Below are 26,129 nucleotides of genomic sequence, written 5' to 3' on the forward strand. Positions count from 1 at the left end.
GTATTATATTCATTGTATTTAACTACATCCTAACCAACCAAAAATTTGAAAACCACTCTTTAATTTAAAGCCAGCCTGGGGGCTTCCCTGGTGGTGCAGTGGTTAAGAATCCACCTGCCAATGCAGGGGACATGGGTTCGAGCCCTGGTCCGGGAAGATCCCACATGCCACGGAGCAACTAAGCCTGTGCGCCCCAACTACTGAGCCTGTGCTCTAGAGCCCGCGTGCCACAGCTACTGAAGCCCATGCGCCTAGAGCCCGTGCTCCGCAACAAGAGAAGCCACCGCAATGAGAAGCCCACGCACCGCAACAAAGAGTAGCCCCGGCTCACCGCAATTAGAGAAAGCCCGCGTGCAGCAACGAAGACCAACACAGCCAAAACTAAATAGATAAATAAATAAAATAAATTTAAAGCCAGCCTGTCTTAGCTCAAGTTGCTATAACAAAATACCTAAACTGGGTGGCTTATCAACAAGAGCAATCTATTTCTCACGGTTCTGGAGGCTGGAAATCTGAGATCATGGTGCCACCATGGCCAAGTTCTAGTGAAGGCCCTCTTTTGGGACACCATCTGCTGACTTTTCAACTGTGTCCTTTTTGGCAGGAAGAGGGAGAGAGCTCTCTGGGGTCTCTTTTATAAGAACACTAATCCCATTTGTTAGGGTTCCACCCTCATGACCTAATCACCTTCCAAAGGACCCCACCTCCTAATACCATCACACTGGGGATTAGGATTTCAACATATGAATTCCAGGGGGACACAAACATCCAGTCACCCTTTTACTAAATCTCTTCCCTCTCTAGCTTTCTTTCTTTACAGAGCCAGTTTTTCTCATGGAACCTACGTGAACACAGAGGGAGAGGCAGATGCTGGGTGGTCAGCTAGAGTCACCCACTAGCCTTCTTCTTTCCAGGAATGATTCAAATCTGTGTGTCAGCCTAGTGACCACACGTCATGGCTACCTCATGCTGCACCCGAGACACGCATGTGGACTGAACCTTTGACCTTCCCGTGCATCTGGCCAGGCCCTTCAGCTCTCACAGACTAGCTGCTTCCACCCTGCACAGCTCCTCCCATCACTAACCCTGAGAGTATGTATGATGGTCACAGACAAACCTAGAACTGTCCTCTCCACAGAGGTGGGAGGAGGGCTAGGAGAACACCTGCACCCATGGGCCCAAGTATACTTCTTCAGGCCAGGAACATCTTGTGTGCAGTAAACCCTTGGAGAGGATGTGTAGTTTCAGCTAGGTGTTGCTCATTTTTCATAGGACTGTGAGAATTAAGCTAATGTGCTGTGTTTCCACCTGGAAGCGGCTCTCTGCCACATCCCACAGGTTGCACAGGCCTTTCTCCCACCACAGGGTCCGAGAATGTAGTCTCTGGGGTCTTTGAGCTCTCTGATCCTTTTAAAGGTGTTTTTTCATTTCAGTGATGATCTGAGCAACGACTACCAGCTATTCTGGCTCCTCTGAAGATTGGGGTGCCTATGTCCCCAGCTGAGATTACTATCACAGTGCAGCTAAGTGAGCCAAAGGCAAATGCCAGGGTCTGCAAGAAGCTGGTCCTTTAAGAGGCACCGTACATTGTTCATGTTTGAGAAACTCTGGAGTAGCTTATTTAACTGTGGGAGATGATCTGCCCTAAGATCATGTACAATGTAGCCATTTGCAAAGGTTTCAGATGACTCCTCAGTGGTGAGGGTCCCCTGTCCCCTGACTCTCCCACAGGACTTGCTGGGTGAACTGTTCCCATTACAGCCCAGGGAGGTCCATCTCGACTCTTCCCAGCCTAGAAGTGGGTCAACTTTCCCCACAGGTGGTTGTGCACCACATTCCAGAAGTGGTTTTCAACCAGGACACAGCTGGGGAATCCCATAAACACAGGAAGGAAACATGTCTGGCTCTCCAGCCAGATTGGCAAGACCTGAAACGTCCAGGCTCTTTGGACAATTTTTTTTTTTTTTTTTTTTTTTTGGCTGTGTTGGGTCTTCATTGCTACACGTGGGCTCTTCTCTAGTTGCGGCGAGCAGGGGCTACTCTTTGTTGCAGTGCGCAGGCTTCTCATTGCAGTGGCTTCTCTTGTTGCGGAGCACGGGCTCTAGGCGCGCAGGCTTCAGTAGTTGTGGCACACGGGCTCAGTAGTTGTGGCTCGCGGGCTCTAGAGCGCAGGCTCAGTAGTCGTGGCGCACGGGCTTAGTTGCTCCGTGGCATGTGGGATCTTCCTGGACCAGGGCTGGAACCTGTGTCCCCTGCATTGGCAGGCGGATTCTTAACCACTGCGCCCCCAGGGCAGCCCCCAGATTTGCTTTTATAGACGTTCTTTGGCTTAGCCGAGCCCATTCTGTTGGGACTTCACTGGCCCCATCACACCCATTTCAGGGAAGCCTCCCGATGGCCAGCCAGGAAGGAGCCTTTCAAACTTACGCAAGGCACTTGCGCCTCCCCGGTTTGACAGGCACCCCCACACGGGATGAGCCTGTCGCTTGTGTGCTTAAGAAGAGGGGTTCACTGCTTGTGGTCACTCCCCCCCGACCACTCTTTTGAATATCCTGAAACAATAGGGATGAAGAATATCAATTAAGATTATTCCTAGGCTCCTGAATCCGCTGCTGAACACGTAAAACCCTGGGCAGAGAGGAGCCTCCGCCACTTGGCCGGGGCAGGATGAGGCAGGCAGGATGTCCAGCCAGCTCCTGAGGCCCAGGGGTCAGCCCCGGCCAAAGAGGAGACGAGCGGGCCCTCTCCCCACGCCACCCCCCCGCCATGACGTTACGCCTTCAGCCCCAGAATAGCAGAGGACGTTTGGGAAATTCACACTCTAAAAATATTTCCTTTTTTCATGTAGGCAAGATAACACAGGAGTGACAGTGGGTTACTAAGAATGCCGTTCCCTCATTATGTAACACGGACAAAAATAAAGAGTGTTCTGGGCCAAAAACAGGGCTGAGAAAAAGGAATGTGAATAAATAGCACTGACAAGTCATTATTTACTCAAACTGTCAAATGGCTGAAGAACTTAAGGAAAGTTCTGATCCACATGACACGTCACTGATTAGTCATGTGACTACGGAGGGAGCCCAGGTCAGTGTCCTGACAAGCGTTTGTAGCGGAGGCCGCGCAAGGAAAGGTAAGTCGCGCAGTGCACACTCCCTCCCCCGTCATCAGCCAGCGGTAAGACTGCGGCTCCCTCGCGAGACTGCAGCCCATCCTGTGTCAGGTGACAGACAGGGTGCAGGTCGCACTGGAGCGCCCAGCTGGGTACCCTCGCTGGAGGCTGTCGTGCCGGCAGGTGGCTGGTTACGAGCCGCTGCCCCTCAGGGGTCAGAGCAGGGCGTCCAGACTCACCCCGGCTTTCACTGCCCACCGCCCGGGCTTCTCCAGGTCCTGCCAGCATCGCTTGCTGAATCTCTCACCCCCTCACCACTGTCGTGGTCAAGGCCACCGCTATCTCGTGCGGGCATCACCATGGCGACCACTCTAGTTCCTGACGGGTGAGTCTCATCTCGCACCTCTGTTCCTCCACTGAAAACCTTCCAGAGCTTCTCTGTTCTCACTCAACAAGCTCCAGACTCCCCAGAGGGGCAGGTGAGGTGCTGAACCGGCCGCCGCTTCCCTCTCTGCTCCGGCCACACCGGCATCGGGCCTGGGGGCCTCTGCAGATAAGCCTGCAGCCTGGAACGAGCCAGGACTCTTCCCAGGTTCCTGCCCCAGCCCTGCGCCTCGATAAAGTCTACTCAGCCTGTAACTGTAACTTCCTCCACGGAGCCGGGAGCCAAGAAGGGGGAAAGGAATCAAAAGAAAACCACTCGTTTGATGAGAGGGTAGGAGATTTCGAAGTCCCTCTCTTGTTGCGTCATCTCTATGAACACCGGCTGCTGGACGTGTCCTCACGCGAAAGCCAGAGCTTGTAGCCAACAGCTAAGCGGTCTTTCGTCCACAGCTGGGCCACTTAGTACAGCTAAGTGCCTGGAGCGTGCTGGGCACTTTTCAGATATTATCTTGTTTAGTTTTTGTAACACCCCATCTTGCAGAGGAAGAGGTTCGGCGTCTTGGGGCTGATAAAAGCTGGGATTTGATCTCCCCTGGGCCAGGCCTGTGCTTCTGCCATCAGGCCCAGGGCCTACCAGCAACTAGAGGGGCACGCATCCATCTGGATGGCTTTTGAACGACGCTTTTAGGGGTTGAACTGTGACCCCAGCGCCCGTCCAAAAAAGTAAGATATGTTGAAGTCCTAACCCCAGGACTTCAGACCGTGACCTTGTTTGGAAATAAGGTCACTGCAGACATAACTAGTTCAGATGAGGTCATACTGGAGCACGATGGCTGGTGTCAAAAAAACCAGACTCACAGTGGGGTGGAGGGACACTGCCATGTGATGACAGAGGCAGAGACAGAAGCGCTGCAGCTGGGAGCCAAGGAACAAGGACGCCAGCAACCACCGGCAGCTAGAAACGGGCAAGGCAGGCTCCTTCCCTACACGCTTCAGGGGGAGCACCGTCCTGCCAACACCTTGATTGCCACCTTGGAGCCTCCAGAACTGTGAGACAATAAATTTCTGCCATTTTTATGCCACCCAGGTTGTGACACTTTGTTACCGCAGCCTTAGGAAACTAATACAGTGGCGAATTCTCTTTTTCTCTCCTGGGAAATACTTTTTATCACAGGCCTGCTCAGTACTACAGACGGTCAACTCACCAGCTTTGAACCCAACTAACAGCATCTACAGCACCAGCCGGCCCAGCCTGCACGGGGCTCCCTCACAGGCCATTCGTCTACCTTATTCTGGGACAAAGATGGAGACAAACCTGCAAACTTAAACAGAAAATAAACATTCTATCATCGTTTTGCATGAAAAAAAAAATCGAGCTTTTTTTTTTCCAACCTGATAGGGCAGATATGTACCTTCCTTTGAGAGGCTCACTCAGCCGGAAAGCCGCAGAGGGAAACGTGCCTCTGAGTCGACATTAAGATCTCCGCCAGGAACTGCCGAGGTTGGCCTCGGGGAGGGGACGAGAGGGGCACGTCCCCAGAGACCCAATCCGAGACTGAGCTACATTCCTGTCCTCTCCAGGTAGGGGCCAAGTAGGGGCCTTCGGTCCGGCTGCCTTCCTTGGCAGGTAAGCTCAGCCCAGGGTGATCCCTGCAGTAGGCGAGCCTTCATTGGGGAATTTATCCACGACCACCAGTCAGCCATCACAAGCTCCCAGGGGAAAAACTGCTGGCAAAGAAGTTGTGTTAATATGAACTAGCTTTATTTTGTATTTCAAGAATTAGGCCAGCCCACTTTCACAGGCTGATGCCAAGCTCCATTTCTCAGAGCTAGAGAAATGCTGGCAGCAGCCTTTGGCTTTCAGGAGCTAATATCCTGCGACACTCTGGTTTTATGGTGCCCAGTGACAAAGAAATCGAGTTGAGAAGATTCAAACACAACAGTTTTGCCACTGAGATGCATTCATTCATTCACTGTTTGCTGAATGCCAAGTCCTATCCATTACCCTGCATGCCCAAAAGAAAGGCGCAGGCAGCAAGAGCGGGTTACAGATGGCTTGAAACAGACTAAACTGGCTTCGTGCTCTCGCCCTCTTCCTCATCCCACCCTCCTGCCCCTACCCCGTCCTCCAGTTCCTGGCAAGGAAGAGTACACAGCAACCAAAACCCCATCTGGTTTAGGGAGGAAGTGTTAAGTGCACCCACCGGTTGGAGGGGACACGAATCTTCCCCTCCCGGTGGTCACCTCTGTTCTTTCCCAGTAAGAACTGTATTACCTCTCTGATTGCATTTGTTACTCTGCAAGCACAGGTACACACCAGTCAGTGCTTAGGCCGCATCTTACTCAGTGTCTCAATGGCATTTGACCCAGCTGATCAACTCCCTCCTTCAATTTTTTTTTTTTTCTTGGCTTCTAGAACATCACACTTCTGGTTTTCCTTCTACATCAGTGGTTACTCCTTCTCCGTGTCCTCTGGCCGTCCTCCTCCTCCTGTTATCTGGTTCAATCCCCAGACCATCTCTCTGCATTGTGTTCACTTCTGAGTGGTCTCATACTGTCCTATGGCTTAAGTACTGTCTGTATCTAAATTTCCCAATTTATAGCACAAGCGCTAACCTTTTCCTTAAACTCCAAACTTACACAATCACTTCTAACTGTATTAGTTATCTATTGCTGTATAACAAATGGCCCCCAAATTCAGAAGCTTAAAATAACAAACATTCTCACGGTTTCTGAGGGTCGGCAAACCACGAGCAGCTTAGCCTGGCAGTTCTGGTGCAAGGTCCCTCAGGAGGCTGCAGTCTTCTGAGACTGGGGAGAATCCACTTCCAAGCTCACATGGCTTCTGGCAGGAGCCCCCCCTTCCTCAGGATGTGGGCCTCTCCCTATGGTTGTTTGTGACCTGGCAGTCGACTTCCCCCAGAGTGAGTGATCCGAGAGAGAAAGCCACTCTGAGACTAATGTCTTTCCTAACCTAATCTTGGGAGAGACATACCAACACTTTTTCCGTGTTCTGTTCATCACAAAGCCCAGCTCTGGTACAATTTTTGGGGGGTGGAAACTACACGAGGGTGTGAATACCAGGAGGGAGGAGGTGGGGAGCCACTGCAGCCATCTCAGACGCTGGCTACCCCAGGTGGATCTAATTGTTAGCTCAAAGTTAGCATATCCTAACTCCAAATCTCTATTCACATCCTCCCCGCAAACCTGCTCTTCCCTCAGCCTTCCCCGTCTCAGGATGTGACAGCATCACTCACTCACTCACTCAGGCCCCAAACTTCCAACTCACCCTTGACTCTTTCTCACACCCTCAGTAATTCCGTCAGCATATCCTGTGCATTCTTTCAAAACGTGTACCAAATCTCGTCACCTTTTACCCGCTCCGCTGCTACCACTCCAGTGCAAACCATCAACACTGCTACTAGCTTCACTACTTGCACCCCTGCTTCTGCAGTGTATTCTCCACACAGCGGCCAGAGTGAAGAGTTTCCAAATGTCAGATCATGACACCATGCCCCACCCCCCTTCAAAATTCTCCACTGGCTTTCCCTTTCAATCAAGAAAACAAATCCCAACTCCTAATGTTGAGTGTGATCTGGTCTTTGCACGTTTGCCCAACTTTCTTTTCTTCACCCTTTTCCCTCCCCTACTCTACTCCCTGGCCACTCTGGCCTTTTCTCGGTGCCTCTGACATACCACGTTTACGCATAATCTCTGCCTTTTTCTATCCCATCTGGGGTCATCTCCCAGGTGCCCACAAGGCCGGCTCCCTCACTTCATTCAGGTCTCTGCTCAATGTCACTGCCTCACAGGCCTTCCTTTATCACCTTTCCATAAACCACCACTCTCCCCCTACTCAGGTAATTTGATCATACTTATCCCTTGATGTAAATGCCATGAGGGCCTTTTATCTGTCCTGTTCACTGCTGTATCCCCATCGCCTAGGACAGTACCTGGCACATAGCTGGCATTCAATAAACGTCTGCTGAACTAATGAATGGAATATAAAAATAAATGCTTAGAGAGTTTTAAAAATCCCATCCTGAAGAAAAATTTGGATTACTATGGTGGTATAGGGACACATAAAGTGGGAGGGCCCATGTGAGGACACTTCCTGTTGGTTCCACAAGCACCTGTCAGGCTCTCTGCAACATGTTACAAAGCACAAAGGAGGGGGAAAAAAACCACTGAGGATATAATTGCTACTTTCCAATTTAGTACCAGATCTAGGACGTGTAAATACTTTCTTAGCCTCTCCAATCCATTTAGTGTGGTCTAAAACCCACCACGTCACTCCCTTGCTTCAAACTCACCAGTGCCCCGAAGACACAGCCCAAACTTCTTGCCGTGGTTTACCCACAACTTCCTCATCTCACCTCAGTGACCTCACCATCGTCACATCTTGCCTCTTTCTACTCTGGGTACCTCACCCAGCCAAACTGAAATGCTGGCTATTCTCCAAAGATACATTTTCCTTTGCTCCTGAGTTTTTTGCACGTTCTGTGTTCTCTAGCCATAACAATCTTCCTACGCCCTCCTGTTATCAGTTCGTTTTTGCAGCATAACAAACCACCCCAACTCTCTCTTCCTTCTGCAGGCTTCTTTGCATGTCTCACGGTTCCCAGGAGGAAGAGAAGGCAAGCCTCAACGTGCAAATACTTTTCAAGTCTGCCTGTGTCACGCTTGCTAACACCCCCATTGACCTAAGAAAGACACGGCTAAGTCCAGATTGAAGGGCTGGAAAAATAAACTCCACTTCATGGGAGCAGTGGCACAATCACAATAAATTAGGGCAAGTGTACAGGGATGGGGAAATAACTGTAGTTCTTCTTCGCAAGCAATTTTCCATACTTCCCACCTCAGCTCCTACTTACCTCCTGCTCTCAATCTAGAAATCGTCTCCTCTAGAAAGATTTCCCTGATCCCTAAAGCCTGACTGAAAAACCTCTCCCACAACCCCTCATATTCACTATTTTTAAAAACATAAATTTATTTATTTTTGGCTGCGTTGGGTCTTCATTGCTGCCCGCGGGCTTTCTCTAGCTGCAGCGAGCGGGGGCTACTTTGTTGTGGTGCGCAGGCTTCTCATTGCGGTGGCTTCTCTTTGCTGCAGAGCACAGGCTCTAGGCACGCAGGCTCAGTAGTTGTGGCACGAGGGCTCAGTAGATGTGGTGCACAGGCTTAGTTGCTCCGCAGCATGTGGGATCTTCCCGGACCAGGGCTCGAACCCGTGTCCCCTGCGTTGGCAGGCGGCTTCTTAACCACTGCGCCACCAGGGAAGTCCTATATTCACTATTACTGCATGTATTAGTCTCCACTACCAACGAATGAATGAGTGAATTACTAAATAAACACTGGACCTCCAGTTCATACCGTCGAGTTGACTGCACTCTCCATTTTATAGCCATGTCACCTCAGTCTTCCCTACCTGATGGGAAGGTCACTGAAAGGAGGGAGTCTGTTCAGTTTCTGTTTCACCTTCATTGCCTAGTACAGTACCTGAGACGAAGTAGGTACTTAAAAATATCTTAAAATCAACAAACACGTAACTATAATAAAAGTAAAATGGGATAATGTCATTAAAAAAGGCACAAAGTGTTCTTGAGATCCCTGCAAGACTCAGCAGGCTGCAAATATTTAGGAAAATCTGAGACAGCATACAACTAACTGAAATAAGAACAAAATGCCCACTGGAGGGGAGAAAAGAAGAGAAAATTAGCCAGAGAAAGCAACACCTTCCCTTTTATTAGATTCACAACGCCTTTTTAAAGTCCAACCTCTCTTTGAAAAATGTTTTTTTGTTATTAACTTCCTCATTAGAAAGCAGACAAATGCTGTCCTTGAAAGGTACGTTTCTCCTTGGTTCTGCGCTCAGTCCTCGGGCCACACTGCGTGGTTTGCCAGCAGCGGTCAAACCCGGCATCTCAGAGAAGAGCGCCGTGAAGGCCAGGAGGTAATCAGCAAGAGCCTCCTACACTTCATACATACATACATATATATATATGCATATATATACATATATGTACACACACATTTACATTTTTTTAATGAAAATAATATAACAGGGTTTACAGAGCTCTATTAATTCTTTAAAGTTACATAGGCAAGGTCTATGCTTCAGTATAATCATTTTTCCCTTTGGATTAAAGTGGGAGTTTTAGGCCTAAAAATAGATTTAAGATTACTGAACAGAGGCCATATAGCAACACAGACTTGATAAATCTTGATCGTCACATAACTAGAAATATGTTGTTGTTATCCTTATGCTGGGTGCTACACATTCCCCATCGATTATTTTCATTTTAACTATAATACAAAAGCAAAATAGTTCACTGAAGTAATCTTCTATTCATTACATTAGCACATATGCCAAATTATACTAACTGCACGATAATCTCTATGTTCAGAGGCTATATTTTTAGCGTGTGCTCCTCTCTGCTTCATTAAATACTGCAAGCAACCACAAAAAAAGGAGTGCATGTTGTACAGCAAGAGAGAGAACGACGATCTGCCGGGTGATATCTTCCAGAGCAACCAAAGACAAAACAAGCCAGGGAGACAAACCTTACGAGAGATATAAAACTAATTTGCAGGGTCATTTAATATATAGTTTTTTAATCGGAAGGAATACACTTAAGTCACAGTTACATGGAAAGACACATAGACTATGTGAAATTCCAGGCTTTCTCCTAGAATATTCAAAATGCTCATCAAAAGTCAATTAGTACAGTAAAGATGGCCACCAGGTGATTGAATGAACAGAATGTTATTTAGTATTTTAAAAATAGATTCTGGGAGTAGAAGCTACCACCAAAATATCCAGAAATCTGAGTTAACTGGTACTCTACTTTGCATACTTGATACTAATAAATATAATAAGTGTTTACAGAGACTATGAATGCAGGGCAATAGCCTAAGCGATAGTCACGGAAAAGAAGACATGAACACAATCCTGCTGGAGGGAGTACACAGAACTCCTGCTGTTGTTTTGGTCTCCCCCCATCCCCCAAACAACAAGGGCCGTCTCTTTGGGGAAGAAATCTTTCAATAGCTGAAGCCCATTCCTCTGCCCCCACAAGACCCCAGAGAGCCCCGTGGAGAGTCTCTCAGATGCTGGTATGATTGATTCTTGATCACCAAACTGGACAGGTCCTCTTCATGGCCTCTCAGGTTCTGACTGGCACAACCTCCTTCCCACAGAAGAGGTGAGCACTGTCTGTGAAGCCACAAATGAGGGAACTCTAGAAGGGTTAGAAGAAGGAGGTATCTGACGAAAAGGCACCTGCAAGTCTGAAATCCTCTTTGGTGAGGACACTGTACATGCGCTGAGGCAGAGCCCGGGAGTAGGGAGCAGGGCGGGGCACGGTCGTGCGCAAAATGAGCTCCCGGCCCGCAGCGGGAGGGAAGTCTGCCGCCAGGTTCTGCCTCCTCTCTTCTGGGGGGACCATCCTCTTCAGATCCTCCTCCGGCGGAGCCATGGCTGCAGCCTTGAAGAGAATCACATGCTAGTTCAAGAGCAGGCCGAACGCTAAACTCAGATCATTTTGAAGGACAGATGAATAAGCATGATAAATACATAAAAATGTTCTACATTACTCAGTAATGCAGTCAGTTATGTTATGATTGCTCAAAAATCACAACACAGAAAATGCAAGAAGCCTGAAACACTGCATGAGCAGCCAGAGATTACAAATAAACTGGTGACACAGACAGAAGATAATGACTGCCAGGCAATCTGCTTTGGAAAGTGAGGGCCACATTCAGGCATCGGATGAAGAGGGACAGTGGAGCTGCTCTGGTTTCTATACACTTCTTCTAGCAATGACCCAAGTCCAAGTCTGATGTCCTCAGTCCAGTAAGGAACTGCTGCTCTCCAGAGTTTTTATCGATTCTTTCAATTCTTTTTAAGGTTCATTTGTCAAATTAAAACTGAGGACACTGGTTTTGTTTGCTGGGTGGGTGACTAATGTAATGCGGAAGTGACAGAGGTCCTTGAAATGTAGCAGTGGCCACAAAAGAGAAGTTCTCAATATTAAAGGCATCTATTTTTTCATTAAAATTGCATAAAATACATATTCAACTAGAGCTTTCATTTTAACTCTGATCACTATGTTTCTTTCACAATACCATCAATTTGGAAAAAAATAATTGTTTTGGCAATGGAAATATGAAATCATGTTATGCTAAACACCAGCAAGAAAGGTATGCCAAACCCAGACTGTTAAAGAGGTGGTTGGTTAGTCTTAATGACCTTATGAAGTTAGAGGGATGGGAAGGAACAAGGAACTATGAGGGACAAAGGCTATTTTGTTACCTCATCAGAAGATTCAGTCAGCTTGAGAAAGGGTGAGAAAAGAAAACAGTGATGAAAGGGAAACAAGCAAGATGGTTTAAAAAGAGCTAGACAAGAGATTTCAAGATTATTTCAGAGACAGCATGCACTACATTAAGGAACATGATCCTATCAAAAGAATATCAAGACAAAAATACACCACATACGACACACCCAGCCGTCCAACTGAGCAGACAAATCTCACTACTCATGCATCTGATGGTTCAAGAGGCAACGTACAGAGTGTCACTTAATGGGGAAATGATTCAGCAAAAATCTAGCTCTTTTACCGAAGATTAAGATACTAAAAAAAAGTACTCATGTCTTGAAAAACAGACAACCCAATGAATTTAAGACTAGATGTCTGACTTATTCAATTTAGAAAGACTAAGGCAAAATCCAATCAGTGGTCTGTTTGCTGAATTCCATTTAAATATGGATATACCACTGACACATACAATCATGATGAAAGTTTATTAAAATGTATGATTTTAAGGAAAAGTTCTAAATATGTAAAATTACTGTAGGCTATAAAATATTTTCAGTGAAATTTTATAACTTTAAAAAAGTTAAAATCTTGATTTAATAGTAGAATTGATATAAAGTATCAGTTAATTATGAAAAATTACATGAATAAATTTGAATGGTTTCTATTAATTAGCCAGATATTTAAGAGGTGAGTTTAAAAATGTACCAACCAGGTGCTTGTTATATGGATTACAGTCTGCCAATTCCCTAAAAACATTCACTTCAAGGTTTGAAAGTTTAAAATATTTTAAAATTATATAATGTGGGATGAATGTACAATTTCAGTATCCATTAAAGAGGATTAGCTATACAATGAGCCCAGGGAAAAGATGATACACCCTTATATTTACTAATCTAGAAAGATAATTACATTAAGTGGAAAATAAGAACAAAGTAAACTATGTAATATAATCCTACTTTGTAAAATTTACATATATTTGTATACACTAGATGTTAAATGTTGACAGTGATCACCAGTGGGTAGTGAGATGTGATTCATTTTTCAGTGTCATTAATTTTTCATTATAATTATCTGTATTATCCAAATTTTTACATTAAGACTTTACTTACAGTCTCAGGGAAAAAGGTTATTTCCATATTGGGGAAAATAATTTTGCTTACGTATTTAGAACAATGATAGTGTTCTACTCTCAGCATTAAAAATATTTTATAAATACTTCAGATTTTAAATCCTCTTAACACACAGGTTTTAAAAAATGAGGAAAGAATTTTTGCAGTATGAGGAAAATTCATATTGGTGTTAACAAGGAAATGTGCTTATAAGCGCTGGCTAGTAAACTGGCAAATATATCATAGGATGTGAAAACAGACTTGGTTCTGGTTTCATGCCAGAGAGAAAAACAAAATAAATCAAAGTAAGCATCTATTGTTTTCTAGAACTTTAATTTATAAGGAAATACTTGGTTTTTAACTTGAAATCCTTAAATTTAGGGGGCCACCCCATAAATAATCTCAGGTTTTAGTTCTTGCTAAAATTCCTATCAGTATATTTGGCTATGATTTTGAATATATTCAAATTCAATATATTCAAATTCAAATTCATATATTCGATGCACTCCAGACCGACTCAAAGGAGATTATGAAGTTTTTATTCCATGTGTAAACCCATGAAAATTCTTTTTCTCATTTGACTGTGAGAATTATACCTTCAAAACTGGGCCATTCTAGTGTCACCACAGTGCTACATAAGGGGCACCCTGTATTTAGTACACTTCAAAATACTTTTATCAGAATCTTTAATGTTAATGAGTCCTGATGTGAGAATCACCTACGGAATACCAGCGCCCCTTAACCAGTAAACAAGATCAGTACAGAGAGAATCAACCCAGAGTATAACTAATACCATCCTCATAAAAATCCAAATCTTAACATTTTTAGAATGTCAGAGGTACTATACGATTTTTAAAACTTTTATCAGTAGAGGTAATGACAAAGGAAAGTTTTGAAACTGAGCTTTCTTTCTGTGCTGAAGACTGTTTTCCATAGTCCTAAAAATCTGAATCTTGCTCTTCCTTCTTAGGAACCCTCTGAAGTTAGATCTCTTCACCATTATAAGAACAGTTAGATTTACTAACTCCAAGCTAAGTTGTGAATCCATTGCAGTACATGGAGTTTAAAACTGGTAAAACTAAACTCTAATTTGAAAGTAGTAAACATTTTTTCCACAGCACAGCACTGGCCATTGCTAAACAAGTCCCTATCAGGTTCGTTAACAAGGAATTTCAGGCCATTTTAACTTCTGAAATTTAGGTACTAAAATAAACTTATCATTTTATTTAAACATGTAAGAAAGCAGATGGATTTCAAAGACTAAAAAGTTACTGTTCAGAGTCATTATTTCTTCAGTGTTCGAATCCAATGCTGTTATTAACAGCTGTAGAATCGGCCATGTGTGGGAATCAAAACAGTACCTTACTGAGCAGAGGCCTGGAGAGATCATGACACAGTCAATAAGGAATCTCACATACCCTCTGAGCGTTCACAAACAGCTTGTGAATGATCCTGCCAGCGTGTCCTCTTCCTGCACCGACAACTAACACCTCAGGTTGCTCCAAAAGGCAACTCACAAACCTGGAAGAGAGAGGTAATGAAAGGATAGAAAACGAGCTGCTCAGTTCACACTGGGTCAATCCTCCCTGATTCATTTCGGGGACAAACCATCAAAATGATACTGGCGAACCCTACACCAAGGCTGGAGTGGAAATTTTTTAACAGGACAGATCGACATTTGGAATTAAAATCGACTCAAATGACAACCTTACTGCCTTTCAACTGTTTTTGTAAATTTTTTTAAAAGCCCATCTCTGTCAAAGTGTAAGAAAAAATATTCAGTCTATTTCTTTCAGACTACAGAAGATGCTACACTAAATTAAAGATTTTTCTTAATGTTTTTAACAACAAAAACCACGTTTAATTTATACAGCAAAGCAACGGTCCTTATTTCTCATTTTTGTTCTTTTAAGGTGTATGAGTGTGAGTGTGTGTGTGTATGTGTGCATGCGCTTAAAATATATGTTTTGCTGGGCAAAGTCTCAATTGTAAACTGTGCCGTTATGTGCTGGAAACACTCTACTTCCAAGTATATCACAGACACGTATGGTGGAGCTAAGAGAGTCGAAGGCACACAGCCACCAACTCTGCACCACCTGCTCACTAACTCATACTGCTATTCTAGAAACAATTCCTGTGATTAGAGCATATTCTTCTCATTTAAGAGGAAGGAATTTTCAAGGGCAAAGAAGGCTGGGCGAAAATTTCAACAAAAGATATGATATTCAAACAAGAACTTGTTAAAAGCTATAGCAAATGCCTTGTCATATAATATTAATTATTTAGCATCAATAATGCCATTTCTCATGGAAAGACTGATGAAACTTTTAGTTATAACAAATTCAAGCTGCTCAAGTAGCTAATTTGGAAACACTTTATCACCTATTGAAACAACATCGTCCTTTCAAGTACCACAGGCAAAAAAGGACAGGGACCCACACTGACAGGCTCCCTTCGAAATGGTCCAAATCTTGGAAGGAGGAAAAGACTGACCCAATCATTTGCCTCATCATGGAGAGGCCATCTGGTCACTCTTTCAAAACATATTCACAAAGCACAGAGGATACGCACATTTGCTATCACAAATCTTGTTTAGAAGATTTAGTAACTCTTTAGTAAATCTTGTGTAAAAACTAGGAATATTCAGCAGAAATAGTTTCAGAACACCTCTGCCTGTAGTTAAGGGACAGTGAGAGTGGAAAGCAAAGCTCTGGGGCCCTGCAAGTAACAAAGAGTGAACAGCCAGTTCCTCCACAGGCAACTACGCCAAGAGCAAACAAGGACACTCCTAGAAAGAGAGACCTGGAAGCCTTCGTTCTAAAAGTGGGAGGAATGGAAACACGTGGCAAATACTCAGAGATACAGGAGAGGTCAAATCCTATGATAAACAAATATTTCTCTGTCTCTAGCCAATGCTTGTTACAAAAAATAGAGGAACACTACAAAAGAATCTCAGTATTTTACAAAAATTTTCTGAAGAGAGTGGTGGCTTTTCCTATTGCAGATAAAAATGAGTTAATCAGATAGCAATTACCTTTCAAGATCTTCCTTTTCCTCCTCTTGTTCACATTTCTCAGTTCCAAACTTGGCTTTCAGTGAGCGGGCTCTAGCAATTATAGCTTCTACATTCGTAATTTGATGGATGATTTCCTAACAGTGCAAAAGGGGAGAGACATACATTGGAAGACAGCAAAAAAAAAAAAAAAAAAAAAAAAAAAAAGCAAAGCCTTTTAAAAATGTATCTTTAAAATAATTATTGCCAACTGGGGAGAACACTTGGAAAGATCAGACTTACTTCCAATTTCTTGTCTTCTGGATTGGGGAAGTGCAAAACTTTACTGGAATGAGATATTATTTGCTTTATAATCTTCTTAACTGAAGAAATGTTTTCCAGACTTTCTATTTTTAAAAAGATCAAAGCCATCATTAGATAAGTTAGGCAAAATCTACTTTTATTTTGGAAATGAACTAATGACTAATCAAATAAGACATTTACCTTCTTCCTTTACCTTGAGTATGGCTGCATGAATTACACAAGGTAACAGGTGCCTAGCAAGGTCTGCAGGTTTCTGTACTGCCAGATAGTGCAGCACCTGAAGGAGACACGAAGTTAGATAAGTGATCAATGCAGTTGTCAAAGAATAAAGCAGCCATTTATTGGGTTGGCCAAAAGGTTTGTTCACTTTTTTCCGTGAGATGGCTCTAGCAGCACTTACTTGCCTTTAACTTCATTCGAAACAATTTTGTTAGACTGTATGTGACAGCTGTCATATCAGTATGCATTTAAAAAAAGACTTAGCAAAATTGGTGAATTTTTGTGTAGCCATTTTAATATTGAAGATGGAAGAAAAAAAGCAACATTTTCGGCATATTATGCTTTATTATTTCAAGAAAGGTAAAAACGCAACTGAAATGCAAAAAAAAGATTTGTGCCGTGTATGGAGAAGGTGCTGTGACTGATCAAACAGGTCAAAAGTGGTTTGAGAAGTTTCGTGCTGGAGATTTCTTGCTGGATGATGCTCCACGGTCAGGAAGACCAGTTGAAGTTGATAGGGATCAAACTGAGACATTGAGAACAATCAACGTTATACCACGCAGGAGATAGATGACATACTCAAAACATCCAAATCGAGCATTGAAAATTTGCACCAGCTTGGTTATATGATGTGTGGGTTCCACGTAAGTTAAGCGAACAAAACCTTGACCATATTTCTGCATGCAATTCTCTACTTAAACGTAATGAAAACGTTCCGGGGTTTTTTCGTTTATTTATTTTGTTTATTTAATTTTTTATTTATTATTTGTTTTTATTTATTTATGGCTGCATTGGGTCTTCGTTGCTGCACACGGGCTTTCTCTAGTTGCGGCAAGCGGGAGCTACTCTTTGTTGCAGTGCACGGGCTCTAGGTGTGTGGGCTTCAGTAGTTGTGGCACATCGGCTCAGTAGTTGTGGCTTGTGGGCTCAAGCGCAGGCTCAGTAGTTGTGGCGCAAGGGCTTGGTTGCTCCGTGGCATGTGGGATCTTCCCAGACCAGGGCTCAAACCCGTGTCCCCTGCATTGGCAGGCGGATTCTTAACCACTGCACCACCAGGGAAGTCCCAAATGTTCCATTTTTAAAACAGACTGTGATAGGCAATGAAACAATACAACAATGTGGAATGGAAGAGATCGTGGGGCAAGTGAAATGAACCACCACCAACCACAATAAAGGCTGGTCTTCATGCAAAGAAGGTGATGTTGTGTATATGGTGGGACTGGAAGGGAGTCCTCTATTATGAGCTCCTTCCAGAAAACCAAATGATTAATTCCAACAAGTACTGCTCCCAATCAGACCAACTGAAAGCAGCACTCAATGAAAAGCATCCAGAATTAGTCAACAGTAAATGCATAATCTTCCATGAGGATAATGCAAGACCACATGTTTCTTTGATGACGAGGCAAAAACAGTTACAGCTTGGCTGGGAAGTTCTGATTCATCCGTTGTATTCACCAGACATTGCACCTTCGGATTTCCATTTATTTCGGTCTTTACAAAATTCTCTTAATGGAAAAAATTTCAATTCCCTGGAAGACTGTAAAAGGCACCTGGAACAGTTCTTTGCTCAAAAAGATAAACCGAAGGCACTTTTTGGCCAACCCGATAAAAGAGTACCACTGAACTGACATCTGTAACAAGGGCAGAGATGAGCTCTCTTCTCTTAGTACCTACCGCTGCTCATTCAGGTAAGTAGCTACTACTCCCAAAGGTAAGAATAATGTTACTGAAAACATCTAAGAACTTCAGTCCTTAATAATGGTGAATACTCTCATAATTTTTTTTCCTACTTCCATATGTAATACATGCAAATTAGGAAAATACAAAGAAAATTAAAACCACCTGCAAGTTATACCACCTAGAATAATAATTGTTAGTGGTGGAGCATTTTCATTCCAGGATTTTTTAAGATTTTGAATATACATAATATATTAAGTGAACTAATATTAAGTATGTAAAATACTGTTTTGTAACCTGCATTCCTCAGTTAAGATTTCTAAACATCGCTAGTGACCTTCCTCTAAATTTTTTGGTTTTATTATTTTTTCCAAAATGGAAATTGTTTTATTATTTTTCTAATTAAAAAAACACACAGAAAAGTATATGTAACACTTGGACCCTACCTTTAAGCTCCTTATTCAACAGCAGTAAAGACAAAAGAAATATAATCTCAAAATGTGAGCCTGGCTGATAAATGCTCACAGATCTCAAAAGTACATAAGTAAATGCAAAGAAGTATAATGCAAAAGTTCTCTAGACATCCTACTTCCTAAGGAACAACACAGTTTTGTGTTTTTCTTCTCAGACTTCCTTCTATAAACACAAAGATACAGATGCATATGCAATTTCTTAACAAAAACTCATACACAATTTCGTAACTTGCTTTGCTCATTTAATGATTGATGATTTAAAATTATTTGCCTTGGAGGGTTTTGCATTTTGAAACGTTTTTAAAATTAAAAAACTTTTTAAAAATACACATACCAGAGTATTTTATAAATACAGAAAACACAAACACTCGTTTATACACCAACGAGCTTAAGAAACAGATCACCAGTACTTTCCAAGTCCCCCTTGTGCCCTCCCTGATCAAGACTCCCTCCCTCACGCACTCCAACCCTCAAGAAACTACTGATCATTCTTTCGTTTTTCTTCATAGCTGTCTCACATATGTACATAGCCCTAAACAATGTGTTGCTTAGTTTTGTCTGGTTTTAATTCTTCGTATAAATGGATTGTTTCTGGTTATGTTCCTCAGTGACATGTTTTTCATTCAGCATTGTTTCTGAGATGCATAGATGTTAATACTGATACATGCTATAGTCTATTCATTTTCACTGGTGTATTAAAATGCCCCCCCCCATTTTTTGGCTATTAAAATAATGTTCCTGTCACATTATTTCATATGTTTGTGGTGCACATGTAGAGGAATTTCTTCAGGCTATCTATCTAAAAATAGACAATGCCAAATTATTATTTTTCAAATACTGAAGTCATATTCCAAATTATTTTACCAAGTATTTGAACAGATTTACATTCTTATATAGAGTAACGAGTTCCCACTGTTGAACATCCTTGTTAACACTATTCCAAATGCTGTTTTCCTTAACTTACAGAAAAACAAATTTCCAAGAATACAAAATATTTGTACACCCTTTGCCTACATTGATTTGCTAACCTTTTACCTCATCTCTTTTATTACATGTATCTCTCCTCCTGTGTAGGTGCATACAATATATACACACATACATTTTTTTCTGAATAATCTGAGATCAAGTTCCATATACGATGTCCCTTTATCTCCAAATATCTGTATTTCCTAAAATTAAGAACGTAATTAAACTAAATTAACACTGATTAAATACTTTTAATCTAAGCTAGTATCCTTAGTACAAGTTTGTCAATTGACTGAATAATGTCTTTTATAACCTTTTCCCACCACCACACGGGAGCCAGTTAAGGGTCATGCATTGGCTTTAGTCATCACACCTCTTTAATCTCAATGCATCTGGAAGTTTCCCAGTCTGTCTTTTGTAACACTGACGTTTTGAGTATAGTCATCCTCCCTTTTTTGGTGAACTAAATTCCATACTTTATTCCTGTTCCCTTAGTTTTAAGAAACTGAGCTATAATTTACATACTATAAAATTCACCGCTTTAAAATGTACATTTCAGTGGTTTTTAGCATATTTGCAAGGTTATGCAACAATCACCACTATCTAAGTCCAGAACATTTTCATTACCCCAAAAAGAAACCCAGTGGCCAAAAGCAGTCACTACCCCCAATCCCCCAGCAACTACTAAACTAACTTTCCTTCACCGTGGACTTGCCTATTCTGGATAATCCATGTAAATGGAACCATGTAATATGTGGCCTTCTGTTTCTGGCTTCTTTCACTTAGCGTAATGCTTTCAAGGTTCATCCGTGTTACAACATATATCAGAATTCCATTCATTTTTATGGCTGTGTAATATTCCATTGTATGGATATACAACATTTTGCTTATCTATTCATCAGTTAATAGACATTTGGATTAGTTTCACTTTGGGGCTACTATGAATAATGAGGCTCTCAATATTTGTATACAAAGTTTCCCTAGTTTTTATCTAATGTCCCTTTCCTATTCCAGGATCCCATCCAGGATATCACATTATATTTAGTAGTAATGTTTCTAGGCTCCCCTTGGATGTGACAGTTTCTCAGACTTTCTTGTTTTTACTGGCCTTAGACAGCTTTGAGGAATTCTAGTCTGGTATTTTGTAAAAAGTCCCTCAATTATGACTTATTTGCCATTTTTCTGATAACTGCGGTTATATGTTTTGGGGAGGAAGACCAAAGAGGCAGAGTGCCATTTTCATCGTATCATATCAAGCTGTGACTTCCTATCCCTGTCGTCACCCTTGCTCAGCTGGCTACGGTGGCGTCTGTCAGGTGTCTGCACTGTACAGCTACTCGTTTCCCCTCCGCTGCACACTGTGCTACAGAGGGAAGTCACGGTGCACAGCCCACACTTGTGGAGTGCAGAGGTGTGCTCCACTTCCTTGATGGCAGAGTAGACTTAGAGTTCTTCTGCACGGGAGATTGGTCTCTCCTCTCCAATTTATTCCATGATTTCTTTATAGCGCTCGAGACTCAAGGATATTTATATTTTGATTATAATCCAATACTATTTTATTATTGCTCAAACTGTTCCAGTGTTGGCCATTGGGTAATCTTTCAGTTGGTTCCTATGTTCCTTTAATCTTCTCCCACAGTTGTAATTTTTTTTTTTAGCTCTTTTTAAAACAGAGTGTTTCTCATTTGGGGTTTCTCTAATGTTTCCTCATTATTAGATGCAGATTATGCACTCTTGGACCAAACAGTACATAAGTGATGTTGGACCCTTCAGATTATCACATCTCAATGCAGACAATCTGCCCCTTATTGGTGATATTCATTTTGATCATTCAGTCAAGGTATCGTCCCATTTCTCCAGTGCATACTTATTATTTATTCCCTTGCAATTCAGAAGTATAATCTGTAAAGAGCCACTTTAAAACCATGCAAGTATGACACTCTTCACCCAAATTTCCACCTAGACTTAATATCCATTGATGATTCTTACCTGAACCAGTTACTATAAATATGGTTGTAAAATGAAGTTTCCAACTCCAACGTATCCTCTATATTTATCATTCATCTTTGTGCTGAAATGCCCTCCCTTCTCTCCCATTTCTTTATTTATCTACATATTATCAATGTGGACCCATGGGTTATGATTTCTATCCAATGGTTTATAATTCATTACTGTCCTTATCTGGCACTCAAATCGTCCAGATTTGGCCAGTAAGAGCCCCTTCAACCTAGCTACTTACGAAATGCCCCCATCTTTTTAAAAAACACTTCCTTATTTTCTGGCAACACATGATCTTCCATACATCTTACACCTTCCCTGCCCCAATCCTAAAATCAGCCATTTCTCTGAAGAAAGCATGGCTCCTTTTCATAAGGAATGTTCTAGAAATCAAAATATATGTGCTCACTGCTACCAGGATGTCACTGCTTCTAGATCCCTACAGAATCGAGCTAGGAAATGTATGCTTATATATATACGTATGTACATACCCACATACCTATCCGTATTTTAGAAACCTATGCGTCCACACCAATACCTCCAATTCCAATCACTGCCACTGGGTCTTCTTTGCCTTCCTCAATTCCATGTTTGCATCTCACTTCCACAATGAGAATTCTGGCTCCCAACAATACCAAATTACTCATTTGCTCAAACAATAATCCATCTACAAGTTTCAGAACTGCTTACCCATATCACTATAAAAAACAAACCTAGAAAGTACGAGTTTAAGATTTGTTTCCTGTGGTCTCCCGCCACCCACCACACCTGAGGGTGTACAGTCAAACATATCTTTTGTCCATAAATTACCCGAATTAGATTTTTCCTCCCACTCCATCCCCCTTTTCAGTGTAGATGTTATTCGTTTGAAATACAGCTAGTTTACCTCAGCTTGCTTTCAGTCTCAGGTTATTTCCCCTCTTTCTATTCTTCTTAAGTTTTGAATGTAGACCATTACATTTTTCCAGAGTCAAATATATACAGAAAGCACACTCTTTTCTAAATGTCACCCCCCCTCCCATATTCCTTACACTCTATCTTTCCCTCCCCCTCCCAACCATTCTGGGCAACTAATTTCAGTGTTTTCTGGTTTATCCTTACTGAGTTTCTTTTTGTAAACATAAATAGATATATGTTTTCTTAATTGCCCCGCCCGTTTTTTTAAACACAAAATGAAGCTATACTCTTTTATACTTTTATACTCTTTTATAACTTTTCTTTACTATACTCCTTTATACTCTTATACTTTACTTTTATACACTTCTATACTTCTCTCTTAAAAACATATCCTAGAAACTGGTTTCTATCAGTTAATAAAGGTTTTTCTCATTTTTTTTTTCTTTTAAACCGCTACATAGTACTCAGTTATGTAGATGAACCACAGTTTATTCCACAAAGCTCCTAAGTTTGGGCATGTAGATAGTTTCCAGTATTTTGTAATTACAAGTAATGCAGCAATGAATAACTTAATGCATCTGTATTTTTGTTCTGTTGAAAATATCAGGGTAAATTCCTAGAAATGGGATTGCTTATAGGTGAAAGGGTAAATGCATATGTAAATTTTGTTAAATACTGCCAAATTCCCCTCCACAGGGGCTTGTACCATCTAGCCTCTTACCAGTACTGTATGAGAGGGCCTGGTGCCTCATGGCCTCACTGAGTATTTATCAACTTTTTGAATTTTTGCCAATCTGATTGTGAGAAATGGTTATCTCAGTACAGTTTTAATTTGCATTTCTCTTATTATGAATGAAGTTGAACATCTTTTGATAGGTTTACGGGTAATTATCCTTTTCATGGTGAGTTCTCTACTCATATCTCCTGACCATTTTTCTATAGTATTTTGGCCCTTTATCTGCAATACATATTCTCCCAGTTTACAAATATTTCTCTCAGTTTATCATTTGTCTTTTGAATTTACTTTTCTTTTTGTCATGCAAGAGTTGTGTTTTTTTTTAAACAAATTCTATCAATCATATTTTTAACTGCATCTGGGTTTTGACTCCTTTCTCTATATTCAGGTTATGGAGGAATTCACCCATGTTTTCTTCTAATGCTCCTACAGCTTCATCTTCAGTCCATTCTTGTCTATGGTATATGAGAGAGATCTAATTTATCTTTTTCCAAAAGGTTATTCTGTTACCTCAAGACCATTTATTAAAAAGGCCATCTATACCCCAGTGACTGAGATGCCATCTTCATCATATACTAGATTTCCACATGTAGTTACGGACTTTCCATTCTGTTTCACTGAGCTGTCTATTTATGCGCCAGTATCACATTATCTAAATAGTGAGGCTTTGTACTGTGCTTTAAAATCTGGTTGGGTTAGTTGCCGCCCTTTCCCTCCCTTCCCCCATAGCTCTTTCTTTTCAACCTGTTCTTAGCTATTCCTGCATGTGCTTTTTAAACAACAATTCACCCACTTAAAGTGTACAATTCAATGGTTTTAGGTATATTTACCGAGTTGTACAACCAAAAACCACAATCAATTTTATAACATTTCCATCACCCCAAAAAGAAATCCATTAACGTCTACTCTCCAAACCCCTGAGTCCTAACTTGCATTTTTATTTCTCCATATGAACTTTAGTACCAACTTGTCTGGCTCCATAATAAAGCCTTTTAGTGTTTTTATTGGGATTGCACTAAATTTATAAATTGATTTAGGTAGAACTGACCTTAATGATATTGAGACTTCCTAAACAGGAACAAGGGGTATCTTTCTATTTGTTCAACTGTGTTTTTCAGGAGCGTTTTGTTTTCTTTATTCAGATTTCAAAGATTTCTTGTTAAAGTTTATTCCCAAGTATTTTAATGGCTTTTTTTCTTCTTATAGTGAAAAGATAATGACATTTACATCTTCAGAATGGCTATTATTTGTGTACATGAGTGCTACTAGTTGTATATTAACTTTATATCCTGCTACCTTGCTGAATTCTTTCGCTTGAATTAGTTTTAACAATGATTCTTTAGATTTTTTTTCCAGTATACTGCCACATAATCTGCAAAGTTTTTTTCTTTTTAGCTCCTATGCCTCTGCTTTATAATGATACAATTTTCTACTTAGACTTGTTAATCCAGTCAATTATACTGTATAAATAGAGTTCCAAATAATCATCCTTGCATTCAATCAACATGTGTTATTTTCTTAAAGTGGTAATAGAGTCTGTTCACTTAGCATTTTTTTTTATTTGTAATTATTTTATTTGTCTTTTTTTTCTCCCCTCATTCCCTCACCTCCCCCACCCCTATAATTCTAAGCTTTGTGAGGTCAAGGAACTTCTACATTGTTTACCATTAGATGCCCAGTGCCTCCCCCAGTACTTCATACGTGACAGATACCATAAATTATTTGTTGAATAATTACATAAATTGGTCTTGAATACTGAAAATCTAATTTCATCACTTCAACGCTTAAGAATTCTTCAGTGACTCCTCCAGACAGGAGATAAAATAAATCCAGAATCCTTGTTTTAGCTTTAAACAAATAAACAAAAAAGTAAGTCATCTGGTTACTCCAGGTTATTTTCCTAACTAGTAGTTCACTGCTTCCTCTGCCCTCTCCCTGCAAGGAGGGGACATTTCAATCATCATAAACGACTTGCAGTTATTCACAAGTGTCATATTCGTTCACCTCTTTCCTCATAACTAGCAATAATAAGTGCAGGAATCACACTCAGGTAGCATTTTTGCTTTCAATTTGTTATTACTGGTCTGTAACTTTTTTTTTATATGCTGTCTCCATCAGGTTTAGGTACATTGTTATAGTTACTTCATAAAAAGACTGGAAATTTTCCTTCAATTACTATGCATTGAAACAATTTGTGCAGCATTGGAACTACATGGTCTCTCAGCATTTAGCTGTATTCCCCTGTGAAACCATCTAGGCCTGGTGCTTTTTTACAGGGCTATTCCTTGGTAACTGTCTCTATTTCTTCTTTGGAAACTGCTCTGTTTATATATACTTCCTATCTTTACTGGGGTCAGTTTTAGTACACTGCATTTTCCTAAGAATTCATCCACTTCATCTCAGTTTTCAAATTTTCAGTATGTTTAAAAAGTACTTCCTCTGAATCAATAGTTATTTGCCCTTTCCATCATTTCTTATTTTACATATGCATGCTCTCCCTTTTCTTTTGTGATTAAGGTAGCTAACGGCTTATCTACTTTGATTTTTTTTTAAATCAGATTTATTAATTTGATTTGTTTTTCTGTTCTCTACCTCACTGTTATCTGCTTTTTATCTTTATGACTGCCTTTCCTTAATCTTCTTCTGGTTTTACTCTGTTGTTCTTTTCCGTTTTTGAGTTAGGAATTTATTAATCCAATAATTTTCATTCTTTTGCTTTTTTTAGTAATTTTTAAAATAAATTTATTATTTGTTTATTTATTTTTGGCTACATTGGGTCTTCGTTGCTGCGCGTGGGCTTTCTCTAGTTGCGGTGTACAGGCTTCTCATTGCGGTGGCTTCTCTTGTTGCGGAGCACAGGCTCTAGGTGCGTGGGCTTCAGTAGTTGTGGCTCGTGGGCTCTAGAGTGCAGGCTCAGTAGTTGT

The 26,129-nt window shown here is 41.4% G+C and overlaps 1 protein-coding gene across 4 annotated transcripts in view; it reads right to left on the reverse strand.

The window, feature by feature from the left end:
- Positions 1-26,129, reverse strand: part of RAB3GAP1 (RAB3 GTPase activating protein catalytic subunit 1) — a 157,175-nt gene that overhangs the window by 27,941 nt on the left and 103,105 nt on the right. For 2 of the 4 annotated variants that reach the window (XM_082397854.1, XM_082397853.1), the window contains exons 20-23: positions 16,420-16,516; positions 16,219-16,322; positions 15,958-16,073; positions 14,342-14,444 (exon numbers count right to left, since the gene is read on the reverse strand). In XM_082397854.1, the coding sequence (XP_082253980.1) occupies positions 14,342-14,444; positions 15,958-16,073; positions 16,219-16,322; positions 16,420-16,516 (420 nt within the window). Of the gene's footprint in view, positions 1-9,219; positions 10,981-11,807; positions 11,829-14,341; positions 14,445-15,957; positions 16,074-16,218; positions 16,323-16,419; positions 16,517-26,129 lie in introns of those variants that run through there. The other 2 variants (XM_082397851.1, XM_082397852.1) reach the window with 2 other exon arrangements.

Source organism: Balaenoptera borealis, assembly GCF_965194805.1.
Source record: "Balaenoptera borealis genome assembly, chromosome: 6".
In the NCBI taxonomy this organism is placed as follows: Eukaryota; Metazoa; Chordata; class Mammalia; order Artiodactyla; family Balaenopteridae; genus Balaenoptera; species Balaenoptera borealis.